General features: G+C 52.3%; 1 protein-coding gene across 1 annotated transcript in view; it reads right to left on the bottom strand.

Annotated features, from left to right (window-relative positions):
* Nucleotides 1-14,542, bottom strand: part of Galnt10 (polypeptide N-acetylgalactosaminyltransferase 10) — a 143,429-nt gene extending 128,887 nt beyond the window's left edge. Inside the window, exon 1 of the mRNA XM_021177122.3 lies at nucleotides 14,280-14,542. Within this exon, the coding sequence (XP_021032781.1) occupies nucleotides 14,280-14,438 (159 nt within the window). The 5' untranslated portion in view covers nucleotides 14,439-14,542. The remainder of the gene's footprint in view (nucleotides 1-14,279) is intronic.
* Nucleotides 14,543-14,925: the final 383 nt, after the last annotated feature.

The following is a 14,925-nucleotide window of genomic DNA, read 5'->3' on the forward strand; positions in this document are numbered from 1 at the left end:
GCAACAGTCAGTGTCATCAACATCTGGAACTCAGAGACTTCAAGCAACAAGTGCTGTGGCTGTAGCACTGTCATCTGGACACAGCAAGATGAAGGAAAGGATTTACTCTCCCTCCACCTCAGCGGCTGGTCTCTACCTCAGTTTCTTGTATAGCCATGGCTCGTATCCAGTCATCCTATGACTTAACCATCCTGTAGCTTCCCAGTCTCCCAGGCCAGCAGTCAGAGCCTAAGATCCAACCTCTCCAGACACATGCAGTTTCAGGTACTACTGCTTTCCCCACTGCTTCTGGGAGAAGGTACTCTTTCTGCTACTTGGGAGATGCAGTCCTACTAGGCACACACTACTATGGTCTTGGCTTATGTAAAAATCATCTCTCTACAGAAGCTCTTTCTGACCTTGACCAGTGCTGTCTCCTAGAACCCCACAGTGTGATGCTGATCTCCCAGGCAGCACCCAGAACCTGCCTGTGTTTTTCTTTCGGCTGGGAGAGCTGAAGGAGGTGGCGTGGGGGTAGGAGGTGGCTTTTGTATCTAGCATACAGTAATCCTCCAGATCAATTTAGTGAGGACTCAGAATGAAATTTTTTGTTGTTGTTGTTGCAGTCAACGTAGGAACTTGGGACAAAACAAAATGGTGCGGAAGGGAGGAGGAGAAGGAGGAGGGATGGAGAGAGTTATTGATCCTAATCAAGAGCATGGCTTTAGTTAAAGAACACATGTGTGCAGTGTGACACATCATGTTCTCTCAGGAGAGAACCTTTCCCATAAACTAAAATGGAGCAGAAGTACCAGGAAGAGGCTAAGACTATTACCCACGGCTCTGGGCATGCCACGTGTTTCTGGCTTATGGTACCTCTAGGTTCCCAGGGCTCTCTTTCCTTTGTGTCTCTTCACCTCTTCTAAAGAGCCCCAACAGTCATGGAGGATGAAGGATGTGCCCACTCCAGCATGACCTCATCCAGTTACCGCCCTTCCTCCATGTAGGGTCTTATTCTGAGGTACTGCGGCTTAGGAGTTTAGTGCATGACTTGAGAGATATGTTAAACCCCAAGCCCAACCCCATTCAAATCCATGTGTCAGTGAGCCTAGGAAAAGCCAGGGCCTGGCCAGGCGCTCTTCTCCTCAGAGACCCACCATAGACCACAGACCGAGAGGGTACTTAGCTCTGCCTGCAGCAAACACCTTCTCCTGCTACCAAGACGCAAACCCAAGAACCACAGGAAAAATTACCAGCCCCAAGAAGGCATCTCAAATTGCCAAGATCGTCTGAAGGGAATGCATAAAACTCTCCTCAGGCAAGGGTACCACCAAGCAACCCCCCGCAGTTGAGGATGGAAACAGCTTGGGGGAGAGAAGTGGAGTCCCGCTAGGGCTCCTCCAAGCTCTGCCAACAATCTTTGGCTGCTACACTGAGCTCACACTCTTGCATCTCACCAGGGAAGAAGGAAGGCTGTCTCTTCCCTCTTCCTTTCAGAAGAAAGTGTGCAGCATCCTCCCAGCACCAGGGTCCCAGAACGTCCACATGAGATGTGCAAGAAGAGAGTAGAAAGGAAGGCTCAGCAGTCATGCACCCGCCTCTAGAGTGTTCAAGACAAGCATATGCACCATCCATTCACTCATTCAGCAAACAGTCTGAGCACCTACTATGTGCTACACCATGTATGCAGCAGTAAATAAGGCATGCAAGGTACCTACCCCTCCCCCCCCCCCCCCCCCGGTGCTTGACAGAACCATGAACCAGGAAATGACAAGTGAGGCCATGCTAGTCAACTGAATTGTAGTATGGACAATTCAGTTTGAGACACGGTAGAGAGATGAGAGGGGGAGTGGTCTCTCTGAGCTGACAACACTGGAGCTGAGACCTCGAAGATCATGACCCAGTCATGCACCAGTCTTTGGGAAAAGCATTCTACATCCAGGGTCATGGGGGAGACACATGTCTGGTGTGTTAAGGCATCCACTATGGCTGGAGTGTTGAGTTGGGAGAGATGAACAGAGCTGTATATAGTGTGGGTGTTGCCTTGGCAGGCTGCTGGAGAGGTTTAGAGGAGGCACAGGTGCCTCTGAGTTCTGCCTGTGACATTCTCTGACTGTATGTACTGACTGGGCTATTATCTTACAGGAGGGTGGGGCTATGATCTCAGAAAGGTGGGGCAGGCACCTGTTGGGGCATCAGGGGGAAGGAGTTATTTGGTTTGCACTACAGGGCTCTGCTCAGCTACAATGGTATGCCAGACCCTCTGGGGAGAACTGGGGGCCTCACTGTGTGTCCAGAACTGACAAGGCCCAAGACTCATCCTCTCTGTGAGCACAATTTACAAAAGAGGCGCTGCACAGGTGGGGGGCCAGCCCAAGGTCATACAATTCCTGAAGGCTTCCATCTGTCAACTGGGGGCCTCCTCTATCAGGAAGAGACCAAAGCAGGGACCAACAAATCAGACCTTGCCCGCTCAGCATGCTTCCTGTTCCGTAAAGATGTGTTCTATTAGAACACAGCATGTTCACTCCTAAGGTAGCCATGTTTATTCCACAATGGCATATTTGAGTAGCCGCAACAGAAAACAGACTATCCACAAGCCCAGGAGATCTCTTGACTAAAAAATTACCCCCAGACACAACGGCCATGTTTGGGAGTAGAACTTCCAGGGAAGGTGCGTTGGATCTGGGATCCCATCCACTCTACCCCCCACCCCACCTCCATCCAAAGCTCCTGTTACAATGGCTTGAAAACATGACTTCCTTCTGCTGAGCCTGAAGGTGCATGGGGTTAGCACCAGGCAGTAGGTTCTACACATACTTCCAAGAGACAGATGAGTTCCTCCGCAAATGGTCAGGTAAGGCTTTCTAGGAAAGGAAAAACTTGAGAAGAGGCAGAAAAGCTGAGAGGAGGGCGACTGAGAGATCCTATGTCACCCTGAGCCACGGTGGAGAACTGAGGATCTTGCTGAGGGGGGAGTGCAGTGAGCTCCCCACGGCTGGGAGTTTCAGGTTTAAGATGGCTGCCCAGTCAGGAACTGGCACCAGCCCCAAGGAGGGAAGCCTTTGTACCTTTTTTGTGCCCTTTAGCCGCTGCACGGAGAAAGAGTGCAGAGCCTGACAATTTGGGTTGAAACTAATCAAATGTCCCTTTATTACCTCTGGCTTGGCACCTGGAGGCCTTCTCAATGTCCCCCATTGTTCCCTGGCTCAGGCCCTGGCAGGAGCTGTCAGCTGTCTTTCTTGCTGCCAGGAGAGTTGGAGAGCAGCAGGCTTAGGGCTGGGGACAGGAGGGACCAGGATCTGCACCCCAGAGGGCAGGAAAACTCCCCCGTGCTAGAGACAGATAACTGTGCTGAGGGGAGACCAAGAAGAGCCATGGGTGGGAAGCCGTCCACTCCCTCCTGTCTGCAGACTGTTCATGAGCCAGGACACTCAGTTTCTATTTTACAGGCAGAGAGGTGATATGACTCCCCTTGGGGTCAGTCAAATTTGACAACTAAGAGCACGAATCTGGGAGCCCGGAGCAGACACTGTGGCTTATTTCTGCCCAGGCCTGGAGGTTACTTAGGCGTCTTCAGCCCACTGTCCAGTCTGTGTAGTGACAACAAGCAGAACCCACCTCACCGGGGGACGAGAGGGCCGAAGAAAGGTAGTCACGCTGAGTGTCAAATGCAGACAAATGTCTCTGCTAAGGAACCAGGGGACAAAGATGAGGAAGGCTGTCGTTCCAAGACTGTGACCCACTCACTCCCCCAGGCCAAGGCTCCCGCTGAAGCTTCCCCTCCCCCATGGAGCAGCTGTGGCAGAAGCTCCCAGGAGAAGAAGTCCCTCAATTGTGGTCACTACATCCAAGGGCCTTGGACTCAGACCTGCATACAACTGAATTGCCTCCCCCAGTACCTGCTGGGGACCCCAATCTGACTGAACACGGGTCCTCTACTCTCAGATGACTCTGGGACACCTGAGTCCCCCATTGCTGAGGAAGCTGTCCTCACTTTCCTGCAAGATCCAACCACTCCCCCAATATAGGAATGCAAAACCGGAGCAGGCTAACACCCAGCATAGAAGAAAACAGGGCAGGTCATGTTCAAAGAGTTGAGAAAGAACTACCGCCTCTAGCCTCCTAGCAACGAGCGAGCTTCACTAGACATAGGGGGGCCGAGTTCAGAGACCGAGAGAGCAGGGACCCTCATGTGGGTGAGATAGAGCAGGAAGCTGCATATAAGTTTAGGTGGTTTGTTTGACAACCACAGTCTGGGAGTTACAAGGCTCTGCCACAACTCACCCTCTCAGCCTAGGATCTCGTCACCAAGTTTTCAAGGGTCTCCCATGAAACTCCCATAAACTGATAACTGGAAGGGTGAGGTTCCAGGTTTCTGGCCACAAAGAGTGGCAGGGTTCCGAAATCTGGAGGGAGCTGGGGGCTTGTCTCGAGGGGCAGCTGCTAGGGGACCCAGCACATTTTTTTATGACACTCATACCTGGGTCTAGTTGCCAGGCTTTTAGATTTTTACCCCAAAAGACCAAAAATAAAATTTCCTAAAAAGATGAATTAATTAACAACTTATCCTTTGGTTGTGTTGTTTGTTCTTTGATGGTTCCATACACGTATACAATGTAATTCGGTCACCTTCCCCTCTGGCGCCCACCCCTCACTTCCCTGAACATCATTTCCCCCTCCCTCCCACCTCCATGCCTTCTCTTTAAATAACCCACTGAACCCAATTAGTGTTGCTCACAGGGGTGTGTCCACTGGAGCATGGACAACTTGCCAATAGCCACACCCTCAAGGACAAATGACTGCCCCTCCTCTAGCAGCCACCAACTCTCAGTAGCCCCTCAGCTAGGGGGTGGGACCTCAAGAGACCCTCCTCATCCATGCCAGAATGCTGACTGGCTTTATCAGCTGCTAACATTTAAACACAGTGACGTCTAACCACGTAAGGGCCAGCCCTGAACAAGCCACAGCCTACGCCTGGGCCAAGTGTAGCTCAGGAGCCATGGTTTAGAATCTGTTAGAGGATACATATAAACTGGGGAACTACAAACGGAGTGGGGCTTAGCTTAGTCTATAAAGTGACACCCCCCCCCCCCGTGTAAGCATGAAGACCAGAACTCAATGCCTAGAAGTCATGCAGAAGGAGGGGGAGGAGAAGGAGGAGGGGGGAGGAGGGGGAGAATGAGGAAGGGGAGGAGGAGGGGGAGGGGGGAGCAAGAGGAAAAGAAAAAAGCCAGAACTAGAGCGAGAGCAAGAACGTGAGAGACAGACAGACAGACAGACAGACAGACAGACAGAAAAACAGATCAAGAGCAGCCAGCCGTGGCAACACCAACCATAGAATGGGAGGCAGAGACAGAGGAGTCATGAGGCTCACTAGTCAGTCAGTCTAACCTAACCGGTGAGCCTCAGTCTCAGTGGGAGATCCTGTCTCAAGAAATAAGGCAGACAATACCCAAAGTCTGACATCTGACCTCTGGCCCTCACATCAGTATGCCTATATGCACAAGTACACCCACCCCCACCCATCCTCCACTACCTCCCAGACACAAATAATGAAAAAAGACCTTTTGAGGAAAACAGCTGTTAGGACTTATTGTCAACAGAATAACCAGGAATCCAAATTAGAGACCCCAGTGCACCAGAATCATTAACTTTTTGCTGGTTAGGCACCAAATTTAGAAACTATTTCACAAATACACACACACACACACACACACACACACACACACACACACACACACACTGCTATCAGCAGCTGACAACAATCAATACAGGAAGAAACAGGCAAGAAGGAACAGTTCTCACTTGAGAGCAGTGTGCCTGAGCAATGGGAAGCCATACCCACCTCCATCAGTTGTTCTACCCAGCCCTATAAGTTCTGATCAGCAACTCCACACCAGTACACAGCCGGAGGCCCAGGTTTTCAGGAGGCCAAAGGACCATGTCCAGCTGGGACCCTCATCCTCACACTGCTCCTGGGCACTCGGTGCCTTCCAGAAGCAACAAGCACTGGGTTTACCCTATCAGTGGTGACCTCCAACTTGTTCTGTACGCCAAGGGAGGGGACAGACTGGAGTCACAACAGACAGTGGCTCTACAGCAGTGGACAGAAGCATACAAGCCCATTTCCCCCACTGCTTGATTGTGTGGCTACAGATGGGTTACTGCATCTTGCTGACCTCAGTCACCCCATCGTTAGCTAACACCAGGGTGTTGTGACATAGTGTAACATGCTCATTTGGGGAGAAGGAGCTTGATGCTTCAAAGGCCAGTCATGGGACCTAAGATAGGAGCAGCCAGGCCTAAGAATGAGATAGAACTGGTTCACAGCTCCACACGGTCCCTTCTGCCCTCATCGCTACAGGGAAAGGCTGCTGAGTTCTCCATGAAACCACCCTTCCCCTGGGGTTCCTGGTTCCTGGTCCTTGCCCTGGTCCCACAGGTACAACCCCGCCCTGGAAGGCAGCAGGTGGCAGGCACCCAGCCCAAAAGAACATGCAAAAAGTCACCACCACTCAGAATGGATCTAGACCAGGACACAGGCTCAGAGCCCGACCTGCTGGCATCTGGCAGAGAGCTGTTCCCCACTCCCCAACAGAAAAGCTACAGAGAAGAGGCCTGCTGGGGGCATTACCGCGGCAGCTGGAGTGGGCCCAAGAAGGGGTTGGTCCCCCAGATGTGTGTGCGGGAAGCTCCAGGGATGAAGCTCAGCCACACCCTTGAGGTCTCCATCCTTCCCAGGCTTGGGGTTCTCAGTACCCCAAAGCTCATGGAAAGCCATTCTTGAGGCTAAGCCTCCAGCCCTGGCCAGTGGCTACTAAGAACCAGCCATACAGCTTATCTGGCAGTCTTCGGTCATTGTGTAATGTGGGAACAAACAGGAGAAGTGCATCCCTGACTTCATGAAGTAGTCTGCATGGGTCAGAAATGACCATGGAGTATGACAGATTAACACGGATGTCTCGCCAAGAAGAGTGGGTACCCAGGAAGGCTCCCCATCCAAGCAAGGGAGGCTCAGGAGAACTCCTGGGGCTAGCATGGCCAAACACACTTCCTGGAGGCAACTGCTCAGGAGAGAATTCTAGAAAGATATTCAGGTTCCTTCCCAGGTAGGAAGTGAAGAGGGCTGGCACCACCACTACCCAAAATCTGCTTTGGGCTCCAAATAGTCCGAGAGCTGTGTGCAAAGAGAAGCGTTGGCACATGTGACATCATTCATACCACTCTACCAACCAACTAGCTATGATATGCTCAGAAGCTATGCCGCCTCCGTGTGGACCAGACCTTCCTCCCACACCCCTAACCTTCCGGTGACAACCTCTCAGTCACAGAGAAGCTAAGAAACCAGTCCCTACCCAAAGCCAGGTCAAGCTGAAACAGGGCCATTCTGACTGCCGTCAGGGGCTCTAATTCTGAGCTAAGTGCTGCGCTCAGGGCTTTGTACTCGGTGACCTGTGGCGAGTTTATCCTCGAAAGGAGTTCCAAGATAATTAGTGTAACTCTTGTGGCACGGGCCAGGGATTTCAGGGTACAGATGTCAGGTGGCCCACCTAGGCCTGGGGGTTTGAATCAGGCTCTGGGGCAGCAAAGCTGGGCCCTTGCACTCTGCCCAGCCACAGTCTTAAGAGAGCACGGAGGTCATGTCAGAGGCCTATTGGAAAGGTTTAGTCCCAAGGCAATGGCCTCTCCCCTCTGCTCAGACAGGAGGGAATGAAGGGATGAGCTGAGAGACTGGTCTTTTTTCCCTGATCAGATAGAGAAATGGAATAATGAAGGTTTAAACAGGACTCATGCTCGTGCGTGCGTGCGTGCGTGTGTGTGTGTGTGTGTGTGTGTGTGTGGCTATGTATGTGAACATCCAGGTGTGTGCACCCATGCCCATCCACGCAGAAGCTAGAACAGGACGTGCAGTGTCTTCCTCTACCACCAAATACCTAAGCACCCACAGACGGGGGCACTCGAGAGTCAGAAGGCTGTTTGTGACTAGCCTAGCTGTCCAGCAGGCTCTCGAAATCCAACTGTCTTTGCCCCCAATATTGAGGCAACAGGCATACACAGTCTTGCCTGGCTGGCTTTCTATGTGGGTGCTGGAGACTCATACCCAGGTGCTCAAGCTTACTGAGCAGCCATCTTACCTACTGAGCCACTCCCCTAACCCCGCAACATTGTAATCGTTCTTACAAATGTTGCTTTAGGTGGTGGCTTCTCTCCTGAGAAGGTAGGAGAAAAATCCAGCATTTGAAGCTCAGCTTTCTCTCAAGAGCGAAGAGAAGAAACCCGGGCTTGCTTTCTCCCTTTCTGTCTCCTATCAGCACTCAGCAGAGGGCAGCAGACAGGAACCACGGGAAAGATAAGAGAGAAGAGGGTGCCACATGGAGAGAAAGCTACACACGCATAAACACACACCCACCACCAGCAGCAAGCGGGATTGTTTAGCTTCCGCTAGCTTCCAAAGTATGAACACTCCGCCTCCTCCAGTGAACAGGGCCAGGCAGAAAAAAGTCGAAGCTGGAGAGAGAGAAGTTCTTTTCTCAGCTTGAGAGAAAATGTGCAGTGGACTGGCTGGTGGTGTGTGGAGGGGAAGGGCTGCACTCAGGACACGTGTGAGGGGAGAGGAAGGCGGCCACAGAACTGGCGGGATGAACCAGGACTACGGCTTCCAGGCCCCCCACGCAGCGTTGGCAAAAAACCTGGGCCCAAGCCTCCCCAGCCATGAACAAGGCCATACTCTGAATCTCAGTCCAAGATGGGCAGGGCTAATAGGAACACAAACTTACAGTCACAGATTCTGCATATGAGGGTCAGTCCAGGGGACCCAAGCGGTGCATCCTGGTGATGCCTAAGCCCAATGCCTGGGGAAATGCACCAGGCTCTGTGACGACAAGCTAGCTTCTGCCTGGGACATCTCTTTCTTTCAGATTCTTCTGTGAGGAGCTATCCTTTCTCCCACCTAAGAGGGCTAACCCTCCCCCATTTCCAACATGGGTGGAGTACCCCCCACCCCAGCAGATGTGTGGTTGTGACAGGTCCTGGGCGTGGCACCCTAAAGTGGAACAGGAAGGCAGAGCTCATAAGAAAAATGGTTTCTTCTCTCTTCTACACAGGCAGCCAGAGACAGACTCTGCCAGGATCATGCTCTGCTACCATAGAGACTTGGTCTAGGTCAGAAGTAACAGAGAAAAAGCCAGAAGAAGCAAGAGAACCCAGATCACCCAATGCTTAGAACCAGATGATCCCGGAGGAGCCTGCGAGCTTCTTCTGTAGCATTTCAGGCTGAATCCACTGTTATTCGAAATTGATACAGAAGAGAACATAAAGGAGCACATAAAGAGAACCAGTTAGTTCTGTCTGCTGTGGACAGCAACACTGCCACGTACCAATACCTTTGAATCTCTCTGCCTCAAGCAAGGTCCCTTCACAGCCCTAACGTTTAATCCATTTTATTTGCTGGCCTCAGGGACTCAGCGAGATCATCTTGGCTCTCAGGGGAAATAATGGCAGGGAAGGCGCAAATATTAGTCTGTGGAGGAAAAGCCTCTGCTGCGAAACGGAGCATGAACCTCAGAGCGCTGCATTCTGGTCTGCATTTCTCCGGTGAGAACTTGTTTTCAGCCATCACCCCCCCCCCCCCGGGGCCTCAGTTTCCATCAGACAAAAATGAAGGGGGCTGGCCTAGAGGTCCTCTGAAGCCCCTGCCTGCTCTGATACGTTCAGTAGTTCGACAAACGCACTCTACCTTCCTGGTCTCTGGACATCTGCAGGCAGGAAGGCCACTGCGGAACCCATGGGAACTGGTACCTGTAGGATCTACTTCCTGTCCCCACTCCAGGAACCCATGGGAACAGCGATTCTCTGGAGAAACGAGATTCTTATACAAACCCTCTGCTTCCACAGATGATGTGAAGGACCAGGTAGGTGTGCAAAGCACAGACGCCACTGTGAGGAACAGTGAGCTACAACAAGGCCTCCTTCACCCCCAGGTTGCCTTTTATACAGCAACAAAAGACATCCTGGATGCCATTTTCCGAATAAGAGCTGGCTGTAGACAAGGTACCAATTAGCAAGCTAGATGGTTATCTTTTAAATAGGCCTTTGCTTTCCCATCCCCGGGTTCCATTATCTGTCATCTGTCACCGGAGCTAACACACACAAAGCTGCCTGAGAGACGCTGGAAGAGGAACAGATTCCTTAGTCAGGGCTTCAGCTGGACTCTAGACCTTTCCGACCCATACTTCCAAACTCACAGAATCCTGGGACATCAGAATCGGAAAAGCCGCAACAAAATCTATATTTCACACATCCCCTCCCCTCCAAAAAAAGAAACCAAAAAGGAACGAACTGAGGCCAAGTCTGGGATTGGTAGTAAAACCTGATTAGCATTGTCGGCCCTGGCCACAGGTGGGTGGGCACCACAATGATAGACATTTGCCTCTTTCTGAATCTACACACAGCTCACACGTGAGGAAGACAAGGGCCAGAGAGGTTAAATCACTTCGCCGAGGTCACAATGGGCTTAGGGCAGGAGAGAACTAGTCAGACCTCTCTCTGTACTCATCCTTGGCAGACAGCAGGCCCGAGAGGAGGAGAAGGAAGAGGAGGAGGAGGAGGAGGAGGCAGGAGCAGATTTGCTTGGCTAAGTCAAGAACCCTTCCCCGGTTGGCATCAGATTTCATCTGGCCGAGCTGACAGAGAAGTGATTATCAGTCTAAAGGATACCAACTCCACCTTGGAACAGTAAAGAAACCACTCCAGACCACATTTCCATGGTACTTAACTTGCTGACGGGTAAGTTTCTACTACCAGGAAGACTGAAACCGGGGGTGGGGGGAGGGGAGGGTTATTGATTTCCAGATGTTCTAAGAACCAAGTTTAGCTCTGACTCCATGAGAAAAAGACCTGATACTTAAAAGTCATAGACACTGGGATTCCATGATCCCACCTTTCTCTACCAAACAGATGCCATTACCCAGAGAAGCCAATTCTCTTCCTGGCTCAGAAGTGGGAGGAGCTGCACTTGGGATTCCTACTGTGGGGTGTTGAGAACCAGCTCCCAGGCTCTGCAAGATGAAAACCAATCCTAGAGTTAAACCAAGATGTCAGGCCGTCTAGGGAGTGGGAATGAGAAGGAAGCCCAAGTTAAAACAAAAATGGCCTCGAGGCCGGCTTTCTTTCCTTACTCAATCTTGCGACTTTCAGAAGAGCCAGCTATGTGACCAGCAAGGGCACATGACGTTCACTTTATGAATCAAATGTCCCCCCTGGTGGCTCCAACAGGACCAGGATGAGGCACCACAGGGCAAGGCATCAGAGGACTGCTCAAACCCAGGTGTGTCATCTCACAGAAAAGCCACTAGAACGTCTCACGGTAACAGAGCCAACAGGTGTTGCTCTAGAGCAAGGTCTCCTGTAGCCAAGGTTGGCCTTTGAACTCCAATTCTCTTCCTGTCACTTCCTGAGTACTGAAATTACTGATGTGCACCACAGGCTGGTTGATGTGGCACTGAGGACTGGCCACAGGCAAGCACTTGATCAACTCAGCTACCTTCCAGACCAGCACTAATTTCTACCAGGAAGATCACGGAGATGACTCGATGGTGCCAGAGTGCTGACTGGTTCATCAGTGTCCCAACAACTCTGGGTGCTGAAAACTGTTTCCCAGCTAGCCCCTGACAGAGAAGGGTGGGAGAAGCCGGCTTCTTTCCTGGAGGCCAGCTGACATTCGGGAGAGGGACTGGAGGGTTCTGCATCTGCAGGAGAGTGGAACACAAAGGGGCTGTGTGGAAATTTGGCAGACTGTACCAGACAGGCAGCCCATGAATGCTGAATCCTGCTGCACCTACCAGGGCCCATCCTTGGGAAACAGTTCCCTTCTGTGACCCCCCAAGAAGCAATGATAAGTGCATGGAAGCCTTCCATACTCTCCACTATTTCTTCCTCCCCTCTGTGCCATCCCAGAGAGGCAGACAAAAAACCAGAGCGTGTAAACCAGCCCTCTCAGTGAGTCCAGGTAGCACCTCCAAGAGGTACTCAGCTGCTGTTCCTCCTCTCTCTCTCTCTCTCTCTCTCTGCTCAAAAGGTGGCCATACTGCATCAATAGCCTTTTGTACAGTCAGTAATTCACCGTGAAAGCTAAGGCCAAACTGACAGTTAACCTTGACCTTCTTGTTACACATCTGGCTCTATAGAAAATGAAAATTAGGATGTCTCTGGCCTTTACAGCAGAACTCTCTCCATGCAGAGGCAGAATGTCAAGGGTTATTTTAGAACTGCTCACAGCTATTCCGTGGGAGAGTCTGACCTGGCTAGACACCCTGCCCCCCTCAGCCAGGGCTGTGTTCAGCAGAGCATCCCAAGATAGGACTGTTATAAGGGACCTCAGGAAAGGAAAAAGAAGTGGCCCTGCCCCACTCCCCACTGGCACATTGACAGCATCACAGAATGTTGGCATCAAATCATACACACAGAGCAAGCAAGGCTCAGAGTGGGAGACCAGACTCATCAATGCACAGCAAGTCAACAGCTGAGCTTAGAACACGAGTCTGGCCTGCTGACACTGGTGACCCACAGGGCAGTAACAGAGGAAAGAGGTTTCCCACAGGAAAACCCCACTCAGACAAAGAGTTTAAGGGAGAGAGCTCTAGACCAGCTTTCAGAATTCAAAGCAGGGATTTAGAAATGGGGTTTCCTAACTTTCCTACCAGATAGACAGATCATCCGGACCTTGAGGATGATTTACAAGTTACCAGAGTGACATGCCAAGTTTAAATTGATCCGCTCTGTAGACCAAGAATCTTCCATGCCCAAGAAGCCAGAAAGCCCAGATGGAAGCCCTAACACTGGAAAGGCGCGGGGGGGGGGGGGGGGGCGGGGGGGATGGGGGGAGGTAAAGCATCAATCTCAAGAAGTCAGCCTCTTCCCTCAAGGCCAGCCAGCAGTCAGTCAAGGCTGACCCTGGTGCACATCGACGCACTTCCCACAGGACCAAGAAAATCCGGTAAGCAACTCTTAAATGTCCCACTGGAGGAATAATTCAAGTGTAGTGTGCCCACGCTTGCCAGGAGCTGGGGTAGGGAAGCTGGGATGGCTGGAGGAAAGTGAGAGTTCATCTAAGCCAGGAGACTGCTACTCCAAATGCACGCACTCGTGGACACACACACACACACACACACACACACACGCGCGCACATGCACGTACACAATGCGCGCACACACTCATACATACAACTTTAAAGAGGCAGAGCATCTCAATTTTGTCTACAAGAAACATCTCTCATTAGTACAAAGAAGGAAGGCTGGAGGTGTTCTGTCCTGGGGGTGTTTGACACCTGTGGCTCTGAGACATTTGGAGAGTCCTCTACCAGAGCTGCTAGACTCATGTCAAAGGTGGCAAGTTCAATGACAGGCACTCACTCAGTCCTTGACCTCCTCTGGGGCCTGGGCTCAGAGGCTCAGAATTTGACTAGGATAAAAAGACTGGGTGATGTGGGAGGTGGGAGAGAGATGGATCACTTGTTTAGAAGCAGTGGCTGGTCTTCCAGGTTAGATTCCCAGCAACCACACTGTGATTCAGAGCCATCTGTAACTCCAGTTTCGGGGGAGCCTGTGCCCTCTTCTGACCTCAGTGAGCACCATGCACCTGTGTGGTGCAGACAGACATACATGTAGGTAAGGTACACATACACAGGAAGGAAGGAGGGAAAAAGGGAGGGAAGGAGAAGAGAGAGAAGAGAAGAGAAGAGAAGAGAAGAGAAGAGAAGAGAAGAGAAGAGAAGAGCAAGAGCAAGAGCAAGAGCAAGAGCAAGAGCAAGAGCAAGAGCAAGAGCAAGCTTGCTCCAGATGAGACCTAGGAGTGCCTGTGTAGACAGCAAACCAGGAAGGATCTGGTCTGACTCGAAACATTAGAATCAGCAGGCGAGAGTGGAGGCTAGGGGCAGAGACTATCTGAAGAACACCGACAAGGACCAGAATCTCCACTCTTACCTCAGAACAAACAATCCAGGGTGGCACGGAGATGCAGGTAGGATCCTCCGAAAAAGAGAGAGCTGAAGAGGCCAGGAATTATAGACGGCAATAAGAGGAATGGGGTAAACTAGGAAAAGGGCCTGGGGCTGAAGAACACTGTTTTAGACTGGAGCAAGAGCCTGGATAAATCTTTGACCTTCCCTAAGCCTCGATGTTGCCATCCCCAAAATGGGATGCCTCAGAGCAGACACGAAGGATAGGTAGAACAAGGAACTGCAGGGTGGGAGCGAAGTGGGAGAAAGAGTGCTCCCAACTCTCGGCCGCAGACCACTCACCTGAACCGCCGCGGGGGCCACCGCTGCCCCCAATCCCCCAGGGCTGCCGTCGGGCTGCCGCTCGCGGTACAGAGCCCAAAGCCCCACGTTGGGCAGCAGGACGAGGGCCGCCAGAGCCAGAGCCACCGCCTGCAAGAGCCGCTTCTCTTTGCGCCTCATCGGGGCCGGTCCGCCCCGCCGCGCCCGCCCCCCGGCTTTGCGCGTCCGCCCGTCCGCCCGGCGGCGGCAGCAGTTCGGCCAGCAGTAGCGGCCGCGACGCCGGCCCCGCTCCAACTCCGCGGCACTTCCGCTGCTCGCCGGCGGGGGAGCCGGACGCCTCCACCGTGTCACCGCCGTGGGGGTGCGCTCCAACCCCATCATCCCTCGGCATCTCATTCCACCTCCTACACCTCGCCTTCCGCCAAGAGATGCACGGTTGAGTCCTGTACGCCTCCATCCTTCAATTCTTCATCTACTCAAAGAGCATCTCTGTCCTCCAGGATGCAAGAGGGCCCCGGCTCCTGATTGCTACCCCCCCCCGTGGGCTCTAATGGTGCGTCCTGCTTCTCCACTGCTCCCCGCCCGCTGCAGCTTTGCCAAAGTCCCGGAGTTAGGGAGTTGGGCGCTCGCAGGGGCCGCGGGGCACGCGATCGGGGACACCCCGGGG

The sequence above is a fragment of the Mus caroli genome, unplaced genomic scaffold, assembly GCF_978045245.1.
Source record: "Mus caroli unplaced genomic scaffold, Mus_caroli_1 scaffold_13, whole genome shotgun sequence".
Classification (NCBI taxonomy): Eukaryota; Metazoa; Chordata; class Mammalia; order Rodentia; family Muridae; genus Mus; species Mus caroli.